Source organism: Vipera berus (assembly GCF_964194415.1).
Source record: "Vipera berus genome assembly, chromosome: 11".
In the NCBI taxonomy this organism is placed as follows: domain Eukaryota; kingdom Metazoa; phylum Chordata; class Lepidosauria; order Squamata; family Viperidae; genus Vipera; species Vipera berus.
In genome coordinates this window covers 157,821-171,450 of record NC_138214.1, presented here as the reverse complement: position 1 = coordinate 171,450, position 13,630 = coordinate 157,821, and the positions used below count along the sequence as shown (strand labels likewise).

At 55.2% G+C, this 13,630-nt stretch overlaps 3 protein-coding genes across 8 annotated transcripts; 2 read left to right on the top strand and 1 right to left on the bottom strand.

Annotated features, from left to right (window-relative positions):
• Positions 1-1,570: 1,570 nt before the first annotated feature.
• DNAAF6 (dynein axonemal assembly factor 6) lies at positions 1,571-4,128 on the bottom strand. Its single transcript, XM_081336908.1, has 5 exons — positions 3,941-4,128; positions 3,572-3,855; positions 3,124-3,220; positions 2,611-2,696; positions 1,571-2,270 (listed from the first exon to the last, which is right to left on the bottom strand). The coding sequence occupies exons 1-5, from the start codon at positions 4,031-4,033 to the stop codon at positions 2,141-2,143; spliced, it is 690 nt and encodes a 229-aa protein (XP_081193034.1). The 5' UTR covers positions 4,034-4,128; the 3' UTR covers positions 1,571-2,140.
• A 24-nt stretch (positions 4,129-4,152) lies between these two features.
• Positions 4,153-10,198, top strand: NUP62CL (nucleoporin 62 C-terminal like; the record flags this gene model as incomplete). Its single annotated transcript, XM_081336890.1, has 12 exons — positions 4,153-4,481; positions 4,603-5,012; positions 5,260-5,340; positions 6,614-6,742; positions 6,987-7,088; positions 7,585-7,687; positions 7,783-7,927; positions 8,015-8,064; positions 8,586-8,720; positions 9,342-9,453; positions 9,645-9,711; positions 10,024-10,198. The coding sequence occupies 12 exons, from the start codon at positions 4,153-4,155 to the stop codon at positions 10,113-10,115; spliced, it is 1,755 nt and encodes a 584-aa protein (XP_081193016.1). The 3' UTR covers positions 10,116-10,198.
• On the top strand, positions 10,197-12,874 carry RBM41 (RNA binding motif protein 41). 6 transcript variants are annotated; one of them, XM_081336897.1, is made up of 7 exons: positions 10,328-10,350; positions 10,452-10,562; positions 10,642-10,828; positions 11,108-11,312; positions 11,415-11,731; positions 12,326-12,473; positions 12,555-12,874. In XM_081336897.1, the coding sequence occupies exons 1-7, from the start codon at positions 10,343-10,345 to the stop codon at positions 12,701-12,703; spliced, it is 1,125 nt and encodes a 374-aa protein (XP_081193023.1). In that variant the 5' UTR covers positions 10,328-10,342; the 3' UTR covers positions 12,704-12,874. The 6 variants fall into 6 exon arrangements, with proteins under 6 accessions (XP_081193021.1, XP_081193024.1, XP_081193020.1 ...); XM_081336896.1 differs by having other exon boundaries at positions 11,409-11,731; XM_081336895.1 differs by having other exon boundaries at positions 10,197-10,350; positions 10,642-11,312; positions 11,409-11,731; positions 12,609-12,874.
• The last annotated feature ends 756 nt before the right edge of the window (positions 12,875-13,630 follow it).

The window sequence follows — 13,630 nt, the reverse complement described above, 5'->3', positions numbered from 1 at the left end:
GCGGGGGGGGGGGCGAGGCTTCCCGGAACGCCAGCGGGCCTAGGCGGCCAGGGCGGCGGGTGGACGGACGCGCGCGGGGAGGGAGGGGAGCGCGCGGGAGACGGCGGCGTCAAGAGCCCCCCCCCGGCTCTTCCTCGAGGCGCTTCGCACCAGCCGAATCCCCTGCCCCGAATGCCACCGCCGCCTCCGCTTCCCGTCTTGCTCGGGACGCTCGCTCTTCGCTGCCCAGTTCCGGTGGGGCAGAATTTAAAATCTGCCCCCGGGGAGAGCGCCGAAGGGGAACGGGAGTGGCAAGATCCCTTCCAGGAGGCCCTCGCGATAAAGAGGGCCCTTCGCCTCTACTTCGCCTGTCAGGTGGCAGCGAGCTAACGTCACCGGCAGGAAAGCCATCCAACCTCTGGCCCTGTGGATGGCGCCTCTGCTGTGCACGGGCTTTGCAGCGCAGCGGTGGCGGCAGCAGCAGGAGCCCTGCCTGAAGGGTTGTTTTCCTCCCTCCCCCCAGAAAAGGGTTTTGGCGGACATTCTAAAAAAGCGGCATTGTAGATTTTAAGTTCAGCCTTGATGGGAAAATGCACATCTCCCGTGCTCCCCGGCCCCTCTTCCTGGGTTTCATATTGAGGCTTTGGGCTTCGTGATCAAGAGTGGGGCTGAGGGGAAGCCACCCTTAATTTCAATAGCCAAGTTGGGGGGGAGGGGAAGAGAGAGGGAGGGAGGGTGCTGGTTGGGGAACATGTCCCAAGTATGTGGGTGGTTGCTGCTGAGGGGTGCCCGTTTCCAGGTTCTGGAGCAGACACAGACCTCCTCTTCAATCAGTCCAACCAGTGTCCCAAGAGAAAACTGGGTAAGAAAATTTTTCCTTGGAAAAATGGGTGCTTGGACCTAGAGCTGAGCAAATATTTGCCGAAGGATTAGTCCTCTGCCTTAGTTTCCTGACTTGTCACCATCTCAGAGAAGCTCCTTTTGGTCCAGGATGTAACACACAGAATAGGATTTAGGTGCTGGATGGATTTGGGAGCCTAATCCTGCTATAGTGCAAAGGCATGTCCTTCTCTCCCCATCTCATTCAGCAGGGCCAATCCAAGTTCTCACTGCCCTGACAATGCTTCTTGGTGCTGTGCTGAATAACTTTTCTTGTTTCTTGTGGCTCCAGGGATTTGACATGCATTTCCAAAAGAGGTAGGGCACCAATTTGTCACATTCCCCTCCATGCCCTGCCTCAAAGTTGGTCAACATTAACGATGTCCTCCTGCTGACTTAACTTCACCCTGCTTTTTACTGTCTTCATCTGTTTTTATCTGGCCCGAGTTTGTCTCCTTGGGCTCCTCTGATTAAACAAACACCATCATTTAAGTAGAACCAACAGGAAGTAGGGCTTAATTGGTTACTTGCAAGTTGTCCCACTCCATTGAAGAGGCCATGAACAAGCTCTCATTTGCCCACATCATCTCCCTCTGCTGCAAACCACATGAGCAGGAGCTTCTTCTCCTGTGTGCTTTTCAAGTTGCATGTTTGCTTATAACTTGGGCCCTCCTGATGGAAACATTGTTGTGCTAAATGCTGACTTTATGTCGTGGAAGACTGTGCTTATTCTTCACCAAACCCCAGTTCCATTGTTGGATTAGAGAGGCCAGCTTCTCTTGGAACAAGCCTGAGCTTGTTTAGTTCCCTGATCCATTGCAAACAGCCCAGGAAGCAGGTAGGCATCCATGTAAAGGAAGCCCCTGCTGTGCTGGCCAGGGCAGAGCTTCTGCAAAGGATGGAAGCGGGCACAAACAAAAAAGAGCAGGAGTTTTATTATCTATAAATGGCACAGAGGTCAGAGCAGTCAGCAGCTCAGACATTATGATCCCACTTTGCATCTGTTGTCCCCCACATGCTGATCCCAATGTTGGAGGAATGGAACCCCCCCCCCCCAAGGAAGCAACAATTAACGAAAGTGGAGAAGCCAGAGGCCTCCTAGAAATATTTCTGTGTCAGAATTCAAGAGGATAGGGCAGCCAGACCTCAAGGTATCCTGATGCTGGCACGAAGGCCTGTTGGTCACTTCAGTAGTTCTTTGGAACAGGTGGTAGGATCTTCTCTCAATTACCTCACTAGAAAATCTCCCCTGGGCCTCTGAGCGGCTGATTCTTCTTTCTCTTCATGCAAAGTTGATAAAATCCAATTCTCGTTTCATCCTCAAAGTGACTTCCAGTGTAGCCTGTTCAGACAGAAAACGGGCTCTCCCATTGGTGGTGTCCACTGGATGAGGTAGATGCAAAAGGAGCCGCCTGGAAAACAGACCATTCCAAGCTGAAATTGAGGAAGGCATGAAGAGTGGGGAGACTGCTATATCCAAAATGGACTCACCCTGCTCCCCCAGCATTTGCAGCAAGCAGCAGAAAGGTAAACGCCAGAAGAGGGGATCAGAGAGAGGAGGCACATAAAGCTCAGAGACTTTCCCAATAAGAAATTCCTATGGCCACTGTTCCATATGCTTGTAGCATGTCAGACCTATCACAGCCTGCTCCTGCTTGCTCCTCACAGCCGAGGCATCTCAAATATTATTGGAATGTTACTTTCTAAAGGCAATATAAGAATATTCTCACAAAAATAAATTATTCAGCTTACTTCTGGGGACTCCGAAAATCAAGGAGCTTTTCTTGTATATCAAGGGTAATGTCTGAAGCTGTTGTGTCTGGCAGTTTAATTTTAATCTGAAATTGGAAAAACAAAAAGTGAGGAAAAGAGATTAAGTATGTTAAATGAATCCTTTGTGCATCCAGTCTTATTTTCAATAGGAAGGGATACATGCTAGATGTGTTATGCTGTTGCTTTTCTGTTTCAAACAACAGAACAATGTTAGAGGTTCTGGAATCATTGTACAACCTCTGTCAAAGCTGGGGGCATCCTTTGACAAGGAAAAGGGAGGCTTATGGATATCCTATATTTATGCACAGCAGTACATCTCAGATATATGAAATGTTAGGTTAGATGCTTTATAATATAATGTGTGCAGAGAAAGAAAAGTTGCCAATTTTGAAATTCACAACTCCAATAATGTTGTGTAGCTTTTGGTGTGAAAAGGCTGGAAGGACCGCCCAGAGAAACATTGCCAAGAGGAACTACCACTTTGTTTCTTACCAGCATGTCCTCGCAGCAGGCAGTGGAGGGGTCCTTTCTGCTCATGCCTAGGAACAGATCCTCAGCCCTCACCTGCTGCTTGAACACAATCTCATATCTGTAAAGAACTGGGAGTCAGGCGGCTGGAGTTTCAGTGCATGCTTCAGAGAGCATCCTTCCTCAGATCGTCTAGAGTCTAGACTAGAGGATGTTTCTTCCTCACACAGAGAAATTATAGTAACTCTGAAACCAATAGAAAAAGCTGGCAGAGCAGCAAATCAGTGGGAAATTCTGTTCTAGTTGGGTCTGCCCCCCACCCCAGCCCCGGTTTTGATCGAGCTGGGGCCCGCTGACTTTCTTTCCCCGGGTTCGTTCAGGGGGGTCATCGACTGAGGGAGCCCTTCGCAGGATGGCCGTTTCTCCACCTGCGGCGCGGGGACCCCGAGGGGAAGGGGCCGCCAGGACGTACTCCGGCTGGTCCCGGGGGTCCCACGAAGCGTCGCCCGTGCTCCCTTCGGCCACCTCCTCGGCGCTCCAGATGGCTTTGCCTTCCTCGGGCGGCAGCGGGACGGCTGCGGGAAGAGACGGGGCTCTGAGCGGCGCTTCCGCGGCCTCCGGGAGCCGACGGGCTGGCTGAGGACAAGCGGGCCCTCGCTCCCTTCCTCCCGCCCCCGCCGATTCACCCGAGGCACCGCCGGCCTTCGGGGGGCCGATACTTCCCGGCCCGGAGCGGTCGCCCGCGGGGCCCAGCGCCTGCGGAGAGAAGGCGGCGGGTTCAGGAAGACAGGCCGGGACGCCCCATCGCCCGCCACGGCCCCCGCCCCGCCACGGCCCCCACCGCGTCCGCGCTGTCGCCGTTCCCGGAGCCCGAGGAGAGCAGCTCGGCCAGCGCCAGCAGCGAGTCTGCCGAAAGGAGAGCGGGCGCCGCCATGGCCCCTCTCTTCCCCCGCGTCCCTCCCGGGTTGCCAGGCAACGGCGCGGCTTCCGGCGCGCTGCGTGATCGTCATCGGAGCGCGCGCGGCGGCGAGGCTGCTCGGGCAGGGTCGCGCCATGAGTCAGTTCGGCCTCGGTGCGGGCGGCGGCGGCGGCGGCGGCGGCGGCGGCTTCAACTTCGGGACGCCCAAGACGGCAGGAGGCAGCGGCACCAGCGCGGCCCCCGCGGGCTTCTCCTTCTCCTCGGCCATCTCGGCGGGCGGGGGCACAGGCGGGTCTTTCGGCTTCGGCTCCCCGGCCCCGAATGCTGGGAGCGCCCCGCCCGCCGCCGGGCTCTTCTCCTTCGTGACGCCCGCCGCCTCCACGCAGGCCTCCGCATTCAGCTTCGGGATGCCCCCGGCCTCGTGCGCGGCGGCTTCTCCCGCGGCGGGCGTTTTCACGCTGGGGTGAGAGGGGCTCCTTCGTCCGGGCGTTGGCGGGTCGTGGCCCTTGAGCGGGACGGCGGTGCCGAGCGAGTGGCTGCCCTCGCCGGGGAAGCCATCCCACCGCCCCTTCTTTATCCTCCAGGGGCAACGCACCCAAGCTGAGCTTGGGGGGCTCGGGCGCCACGACGGCCCCCGCCGCGACCGGCGGTTTCGGGCTGGGTAGTAGCGGCGGACTGGCCGGCTCCGGCGCGAGCAGCAGCGTGCCGGGCACCCAGGCGGCGGCGGCGACACCCGCGGGGTTCGTGTTTGGCTCAGCCACGACGACGCCACAACCAGCTCCACCTGCCGCCGCCGCGGGAGGCTTCAGCTTTGGCGGGGCGGCCCAGACGGGGGCTCCGAATTTCAGCCTCGGCTCGCTGGGCAGCGCCCCGGCTCAAACGGCGCCTACCGGCCCGACCTTCGGAGTTGCTCCGGCCTCCACCAACGCCGCTGTGAGCACAGCAGCTACATCGCAGGCAGCCCCAGCCTTCAGCCTCGGGACAGCGTCTACCGGTGAGAGGCCTGGAAGGGTCGAGCCTTGAACCGGGTTGTGCAAGACTAGTGGCTTGCTGCCTGTGCGAGGCCTGCTGGTGTGTCTCCATATGAGGCCATGGGAAAGGGAAGTGCCTGGGTGGGGGCTGATAAGACTGATCTTGAAGAGGCCCCTTAACACGGCACTGCATGGTGGCCCTCCTGGAAACATGCGGGGACATTGAGGCAGGAATGCCCCTTTGCTTCCTGTCTTCTCTTCTTGTTGCAGGTTCTGGCTTTGGAGTGTTGGCTCCAGCAGCTGTCACTTCCACCACCACCACAGCCTTGTCCTTTGGGGCTAAACCTGGAGGTATGTTTTGGGCTTGGGTACTGAAGAACTGTGCTGGAGGTTGCTCACCTGGCTAAATCGCCTGCTGCTGCTATTCATTGCTGCTTTTAAAAAATATCCTGATTAGATACTATTTCCTATCATTTAACCCAGGGGTCTTCAAAATTGTCCCTTTTATGACGTGTGGACTTCAACTTGCAGAATTCCTCAGCCAGCATTCCTGGCTGAGGAATTCTGTGAGTTGAAGTCCACAAGTCATAAAAGGGCCAAGTCTGAAGACCCCTGGGTTAACCCCTTTCAGCATCATAGTCTGGATGTTGTCCTGATGTTTTTATGATCTTGCCTGTTTTTGTTCTTTCTGCTTCGTAGAATCCCTTGGGCGTCTTGGAATTCCGCCCCCTGCCCAGGGCACACAGTTTGCTTCAGTTTTTTTCTTGAAAACCTCCCCTGATGGAACACCTTCAGGTGCTATGGAAAATAAATCTTTGCCCTGTGGCAGATTTTCAAGTATTGGAAGGCTGTTGCCTTCTTTGGGTTAAATATACTGAGTTCTTTCAATTGCTGTATTTCAGGTTTAGCCTCAAAGTCTTTTACTATTTTTGTTGCTTTTCCCTATGCTGTATCTAGTTCCCCAGAATGCTGCTTGTATTTTGGTGAACTATTCCAGGTGTGCTCTGCCCAGTGCACCACAGAGTGGTGATCTTTTCCTGGAATAATTTATTTGGCAAATGTGTGTCTGAAAAATCATTTTTTCTTACATGCACTTTTCCAACAATTCTCATTTCTCAATTTCAACAGTTCTTTTATAAGCCTTCTTTTTTTGTGTGTATGTGTCCGTGTCCCATATCAAAGATTCCCCTATTTGGAATCTTTCACTATAGCACCATAGTAATTCAATCAGAATAGAACTGGAAGGGACCTTGGAGGTCTTCTAGTCCAGCCCCCTGCTCAAGCAGGAGACTATACCATTTCAGACAAGCGACTGTCCAGTCTCTTCTTAAAAATCTCCAGTGATGATGCACCTACAACTTCTGACGGCAAGCTGTTCCACTGGTTAATTGTGCTAGATTCCCTTGTAACAACTGAAGAGGAAGTTGAAGAATGTCTGCTGTGTTTGGTTTATTGGTAAAATTGCACTCATTTTGTCCATGTCTCTAGATAGATAGATAGCATGAAATGGTGTTTGGCCTAAGAGACCACAGAAAATTGTGCCTGTCTAGAAGCCGTTTGTTTTGTTCTCACCCAGGGAACATTGAAACTTCAGCAGGTGTCTTCTGCTTATCCTCTTCCACAGGTACCACTGCCACTTCGGGGGCACCTGCCACTATAGGTTCTTCTCTCCTCGGCTTATCAGGACCCACACCATTTGCATGTGTAGCAGGCTCCTCAGCTCCAGCTGCCTGCACTGCCATTAGCCTTTCAGGTAAGATGGCTGAGGGGGCAGGACCAGCTGGAGCAGGTCTCTTTACAGCCTTTGCTCAACCGAGACCATAGGATGGTTAGACGTTTGGATGGTTTGGGAACTTTATCTCCCTTCGGGTCAGAATTTTGTATACTTTGCCTGTTTTTCTCTGACACAAATGATTGTAGCATTTTTCAATGTGTAATTAAGCTTTTTTTAAAAAAAATCTTGGCCACTTAGGAACATTTGTCACTTTCTTCTGCAGTGGGTACCTCCTCGACAGGGGCAGCTCCTGTTGGGACCTTGGGATTTGGCTCAAAAATGCCTGGAGTGACCACAACAGCAACCACTACCCTCCCCACAGCTGGTGAGGATCTGCTGAAGGAAAGAGGTGTCCTTTTGTACACTGAGGCTCTTTAAAATGGTCTTTTTGGCAGGTTTGACCATCTGGTTTGCACTCCTTTGGGGGCATATTGTGTATATGCTCACGGCTTCCTTTTCAAGTCAGTTTACAAAAAGAAACCAGGTTTAGGGTGAAATCATCAATAGGAGAGAAGGGCTGCTGCTGGTGCTGCAGGGCAAAACCAGTCTTGGCTCCTCAGCCCTGGGTGGTGCTGAGTCCAGGGCCCCCAGAGCAGAGCCTTCCCTGCTCTTCTGCCCAAAGGACACGTAGGGGCTAGAGGCCCAGGCAAAGCAGGATCAAGAATGGGAAACATTCCTGGGCCCACAGTGGCTTTTAGGCTTGGTGGTGGGAATCAAAGTTTTGCCTTTCCTAGAGGCACACCCTGCTGTTGGTCACAACTGTGTGCCTACTTCAGCGGCCGCTGCCCTCCACAGTCTGATGTCAGGAACCTTCTCTCCAGGGGCTGTTTCTGTACCTGCTGCAGGATTCCTTTTGAACCTGAAACCCCTTGCCACAACAGGCGTGGCTGCTTCCACCTCCACTGCAACCACCACAACTGGCATGTAAGTTGTTTGGAGAGAGCTCCCGTTGTGATGGGAGCACCAGGTACCCTGCAAACAGACTGATGGCGGGCTGGGATTTTCCATCTTCTGTCCAGGACTCCCCCTGTGATGACTTATGCCCAGCTGGAGAGCCTGATTAACAAATGGAGCCTGGAACTGGAGGACCAGGAGAAGCACTTCCTTCAGCAGGCCACCCAGGTCAATGCCTGGGACAGGACATTGGTTGAAAATGGAGAAAAGGTAGAGGGGGGCTGCCTACCTCTGGTGTTCAAAAAGGCAGATTCTGTCAAAGAAACAACATCTCTGTTTCTCTCTCTGTCAACGCAGATCACAACCTTACACAGAGAAGTAGAGAAAGTGAAGCTGGATCAAAAGAGGTAAGGGACTGGGCCTTAGACTAGAATTGGCTTTGGTTCCCCTGCTTCTTAGGAGCAAAGGGGAGGGCTGTCCCTACTGGCTACTTTAGGAGAAAGGGGATACAATCTGCAAGAGGCCAAGCAGCAGGGTTTTGGGCCCCATGAAGCTCTCTTTTGTCCAAGCCCTTTGAAGCATGCAAGATTTCCAATCTCTTGAGGCCAGCTTTGCCTGGCACTGGCCTTCGATCTAGCGAATGCCTCAGGTAGCACAGAAGCAAGTGTTGTCCCCGTTGCTTGCTCTTGGAGTCAAGCAGCATCAAGAACCATGTGACTGTGCCCTACTTCTGGCCTGCAGATTTTGTGAGGGGTATCAGAAATCTGAGTCAGTGTGCAGCCTCTGTGTGGGTGTGTAAGTGTGCACACTTGTTAATGGCATCCTTACCGGGAATTCTGAATGGCCTGAACAGCCTATGCAGCACTCTCCCCTTCTAAAGCACTTTAGTATGCTGTTCCTTCCCTTCCCTTCCTCCCTTCCCTTCTAGGTTGGATCAAGAGCTGGACTTCATTTTGTCTCAGCAAAAGGAGCTGGAAGACTTGTTGATCCCATTGGAGGAATCTGTGAAGGAGCAGAGTGGAACAATCTACTTGCAACATGCAGATGAGGAGCGGGAAAAGACGTGAGCATCCCTGAAGGCGGGCTCTCTCGCCTCTCCTGGAGGGACCAGTTGGCTGGCATCGTGCCCTCGCCTTGGTCTCTTTTGAATGACAGTAGGAATCCAGTCCGGGTCGGTCACTGGAACCAGAGGTAGTCTTGTGCTGGAGCCCATCCTCTGGAAATTTCTCCTGGAATACATGCTTTGGGATACTTTATGCTTCGTATTTATACGGTGCCTTCCTATTGACTGACTGGTGTGTTGATGGCCGGCAATTGGCTTGTGCTGCCAAATCCTCGGCTCCTCAGTGCTTGATAAGCTTATGCTAAATCAGCACTCCTGTTGACTAAACAAGGGGCTCAACAAGGGGCCCGTTTTTCAGGCTTCATTCATTTCCCTGGCTATCTTTGTACCTGCATGGCTGACAGTCTTAGTAGTGGGAATGTTGAAGGCTTCAGCAAAGCGGGCATTGGTGTTGACATCCTGAAGCCAAAGGCCCTTTTGCTCCAGGTTGAATGTCATGGTCCCTCCAGCTGGGTCTCTTCTGTTGCTTCTCACCCCCTTGCCCATTCTGTGGGAGGCAGAGGCACTGTTACGCAGCTCTTTGCCTCCGTGTGTCCTTAACCATTTGCTCTTGTGCTGCAGATACAAGCTGGCAGAGAATATTGATGCCCAGCTGAAGCGCATGGCCCAAGACCTGAAAGATATCATTGAGCACCTGAACACCTCTGGAGGCCCTGCTGACAATAGTGACCCCGTGAGTATGAGGGGGCCCCTTCAATTTTGTGCTTTGAATCATTAGTTCTGCTGGAGCTAACATTTTGGCTGCCCCCTTGCTGAGGAACCTGATGTAAATGGGGAGGAAGAAGCTCCTGTCCTTGGGTTGCCATGGAGGCAGGAGAGCCATTTCCTCACCAAAACTTGTGTTTTCTCTCCCCTCCCTTGCAGCTTCAGCAAATCTGCAAAATTCTGAATGCACACATGGATTCTTTGCAGTGGATTGATCAGAACTCAGGTATTTGGTTCTGAATTCCTAGGGAGCAGCAGTCCACCTATTTATAGCCAGGTGTAGTGTCATGGCCCTGGAGGTGTTTGAGCCCAGGATTAACCCCCCACCCCCACTCCTTCAGTCTGATCTGGCAGCTGTGCCTTTCTGGTCTTCCTCTTTTACCTCTTGGGGTGCCCATATTTCTGCTAATGAGAGAGGGCACTTTTCAATCACTTGCCTCCTTTCTGCCTGTGGGGCCACAAGAGCAAGTTTGTATCTGTAGGGTGGCAGAACACCCCCACCACCCCAAGCTAGCTGCCATTCTCCATTTATCCACAGCATTGCTGCAGAGGAAAGTGGAGGAGATGACCAAGGTCTGCGAGAGCCGCCGCAAGGAGCAGGAGCGCAGCTTCCGCATCACCTTCGACTAACGCGCTGCCTGGTGCGCCTCTGCGTCTCTCTCCCCCCCCCCCCGCTTCTTTTTCTAGCCCTCAATAAAGAGTTTCTTTCCAAACGCGTCTCCTTTGCTGAGCCTTCGCCGGCCAACCGCCAGGGGGCCTCGTAGTACGTGGGATTGGGGGCGGGGCCTGGGGCTCGAGCCAAGCCAATAGGGGTGCTCCCGGCAGTCCGCGCGGCACCCCGGCAGTCCCTGGCCGCGATGAGGCGGTGAGGCGGGCGGAGGGGAGGGGGGAGGGGGGGGGGGCGGCGGGGGGGAGGGGGCGGTCCGGGAGCTGCCGGTTCCTCGTCTCGTCTCGTCTCCTCCGCAGGTGCGGAGCCCGCGACGGGGAGGAGGCGGCGTCGGAGCTGGAGACGGAGGGCGAGAGGCAGCTGAAGCGGCTGCTGCGCCTCCAGCTGGACACGGCGGCCTCGCTCGAGCAGTGAGTGGCCGCGGGAGGGGCTCGCCCGGGACCTCCCCCCCCCGGCCTCGGGCGCGGCGTGACGGGCCTTCTCGCGCAGGTGCGTGGCCAAGCGGCACCGCTTCGCGCCGGCGACCGTGTACCGGCCCTTCGGGGAGGAGGCCGCCGGCGCCCGCACCTTGCCGGAGTTCCGGGCCCTGCAGGAGAGCAGCGGGGAAGCGGCCTCTCTGCAGGAGCTGGGCCTTTCCGACGCCGAGATCCGCCTCTGGAGGCAGCGGACCCAGAAGGTAGCCGGCCGGGGGCTGCGGGGGAGGCCTTCCGCCGCCTTCGGGGCTGACTGCTTGGTTCGCCTGCGGCGCTGCCTGGCCGAGATTTCTCTCCTCTGCAGCAGCTGCGCGCCAGAAACCCTTCTCGGCCAGCCCCCACCCCACCCCCGGTGCCCCTTCAAGGAACCACTCGCGCCCCCCCCCAGCCCCCAGCCCGGCCGAGAGGAAGGCAGTTGCCCTGCTCTCTCCCGCTGCCCTTCTGCAGGAGCGTCGTCTCCCCACCCCTCTTGTCTGCTTCAGAGCCCTGGGCTTGGGGCCGCCCCGGAGGCTGCTCGGGAAAGGGTCCGAGCCATCCAGGAGAAGATGGCAGAGCGCCAGCGCATCCTCTCTCTGCCGCAGCACTTTGCAGGCAGCAAGTCCCTCAGCAGGCGTGAGATGGAGATCGAGAGGGCTCTTTTCCATGGAACAGACCACCATTCCTTTCTGCGGATGTTGTATCGCCAAGGTATGGTGCCTGTCTGGGCCGAGGGCTGCCCCACGTTGTGCGGGGCTCGTTATTCTGTTTCCAGGCTCTGGTCAGGAATTGTCTTTGCTTCTTGAGGTTCAGATGAAGCTCAGCCCAAGGTTGCCCCTGAGATGGGCCCAATGGCTCAGCTGGATGCGGTTTATCGGGAGCTCCTGAGCGAACCACTGCCCAGCCTGAGGCCACTGGAACCACCGGAGTCTCCCCAGAAGGCACCTGAATCGTCTTGCTCTACTGCCTTCACCAGCCTTGGAGCAGCTTCATCAGCCGTGGAGCCTGTGGTGGTGACAGAGCCTGTAACGTGTGTGCCAGAAGAGGAGATTCTCCGGAGCCGCCTTTCCAAGGAAGAAATCCGCAGGATCCCCAGATTTTCCTCCTATAGTTCAGGGGAGCCAAGCAAGGTACTCGCCAGGCAGGCTGGGCTGGGCTGAGATGCTTTGCTCTTCTCTGGGAGAGTCCTGCCTGGCCTCTCGTGTCACGGTGCTCAGCTCAGCGCCTGGGCCATTGAGCAGCTTCCCCACAGAGGGAGAGGGTTTGCCTCTGTGAAGTACAGAACCAGGCAAAACAGCAGCCCCTCCTTGCCAGTTGTCTGGGATGATGGGGAGGCTTGGGGAACCTTCAGGGGAGAAGAACATAGTGACCCTCAGCCTGGATAGTCTTGTGCAGTGAAAGGAGGGGCCTCTTGTCCCTCTTCCCTCTTAGCAGGCCGGTACTGCAAACAGCTTCTGTGCTGGGGAGATGGCGGGGGCTACGGCAGATACCCAGCCTGCTATGAACGAACCTTTATGAATGAACCTTTATTGTCAAAGTACAACCATGTATACATTGAGGTTAGCCGCACCTCCCTTCGTGCTCCCACCCCCCAACTCACAGTGACAACAAACCTCCATCTTATTACACCATGTGAACTAATTGCACCACACACCAGCCTCGCAAGTCAATTCTTTATAAAGTTTATAAAAATTATTTCCTGCTCCATTTCCTCTGGGGGTTAGGTGCTGTATGTGAAAAATCTGTGTCGCAACGCTACAGTGAATGACCTGCTGCCCTTGTTCTCCCGCTTCCAAGAGAAGGACAGCCCCCCTCTTCATTTGCGCCTGCTGAGCGGGCGCATGAGAGGCCAGGCCTTCCTCACCTTTCCCAGTAAGTAGCTGGCCTCTCCGGGAGGGCTCGGCTGGGTTGGAATCTTCCCCCCCCCCCCACTAAGTCGTCTTCTCTGGCCAGCTGTGTCCCAGGCCCAGGATGCTTTGGAGCTGCTCAACGGGTTTCTCCTGCTAGGGAAGCCACTCATCCTTGAGTTTGGGCGGAGTGAGAGGCCGGCTTCCATCCCTGGCCCTGGGATCAACTCTGCACTACAGGAGACCAACAGCTAGTCAGACAAATCCCAGACTGTTCGGGTAGCTTGATGGCTTTCCCTGCAGATGGAGGAGACTGGAAGAAGTCTTGCAGGAGCTGTTGCTGCTGGGGCTCCTATGCGCCCCTTTGCTTTCACAGAGGGAGCTGACTGCATGTGGGGAGCAGGGAATAAAAGTGGGCTTGCCAAGCTACAAGAGTCATTTTGTTACACCACCATTGCGTGAGAGGCTCTGTTGACCATTTCTCACTCAGTTTGCATAAAATGCATGAATGCTCACGATTCCTCTGGCTGTGTTGTTTGGGTCCTCTCAACATTCTGGGGCACTATCTTCAGTCAGAATAAGCAAGTGTTGCTAAGGGATGGTGGGGTTGCTTAGCGTTTGCTAAGGTCATCTTTCTCTCTTACGGGCTGGAAAAAGTCCCTTTCCTTGGCCTTGAGCTGCTAAAGAGTCATCAGATGGATACTTAAAGCAGTTTGTGCTAACTGGGAGCCAAAGAAGCTTGCTTTGTTTCAGGTAGAGCCGGGGCCTTCAGCATACAAGATGGGTTCTTGGCCCCCAGTTTTGCAGCAGACTGACCCTTCAGAGAGAGGGGTGGGAGCCCAAGGCCCTCCAAGAAACAGCCTCCAGTTAGGGGTTAGAGCTCTGCTTCCCACCTCTCTGGGGTAGGGAGCAGAAGGAGAGGAGCGTCATTCACCCTTTGCAGCCTAAGCATCCTGCCGGCCAGGGTGAAGGAGGCCCATTGGGGGGGAGTGGCAGGGAGGCCCATTAACTGGCCCAGAGCAGGGCTAGACAAAGGAGGCTGGCCTGCTGGGCTGTTTTGGGCTCTTTTTGAAAGCCACACCCCCAGACTGGTCTATTCTTCAGAGGGGAAACCCTGAACTGCTCACAATTGCCCTTGATTTCCCCTCCTCCATCATCTGGGGCAAACGTTGCGGGGGGGGG

Excerpts from the sequence above, each read along its gene's own strand:
- RBM41 (XM_081336893.1), top strand. Across the intron at positions 11,313-11,408 it reads GCGGATGTTGTATCGCCAAG|GTTCAGATGAAGCTCAGCCC; the intron begins GTATGGTGCCTG and ends TTGCTTCTTGAG. Across the intron at positions 11,732-12,325 it reads GTTCAGGGGAGCCAAGCAAG|GTGCTGTATGTGAAAAATCT; the intron begins GTACTCGCCAGG and ends TCTGGGGGTTAG.
- DNAAF6 (XM_081336908.1), bottom strand. The coding sequence starts at position 4,033 with ATGGCGGCGCCCGCTCTCCTTTCGGCAGACTCGCTGCTGGCGCTGGCC. Across the intron at positions 3,856-3,940 it reads ACGGCGACAGCGCGGACGCG|GCGCTGGGCCCCGCGGGCGA; the intron begins GTGGGGGCCGTG and ends TTCTCTCCGCAG. Across the intron at positions 2,697-3,123 it reads CCTGCTGCGAGGACATGCTG|ATTAAAATTAAACTGCCAGA; the intron begins GTAAGAAACAAA and ends TTCCAATTTCAG.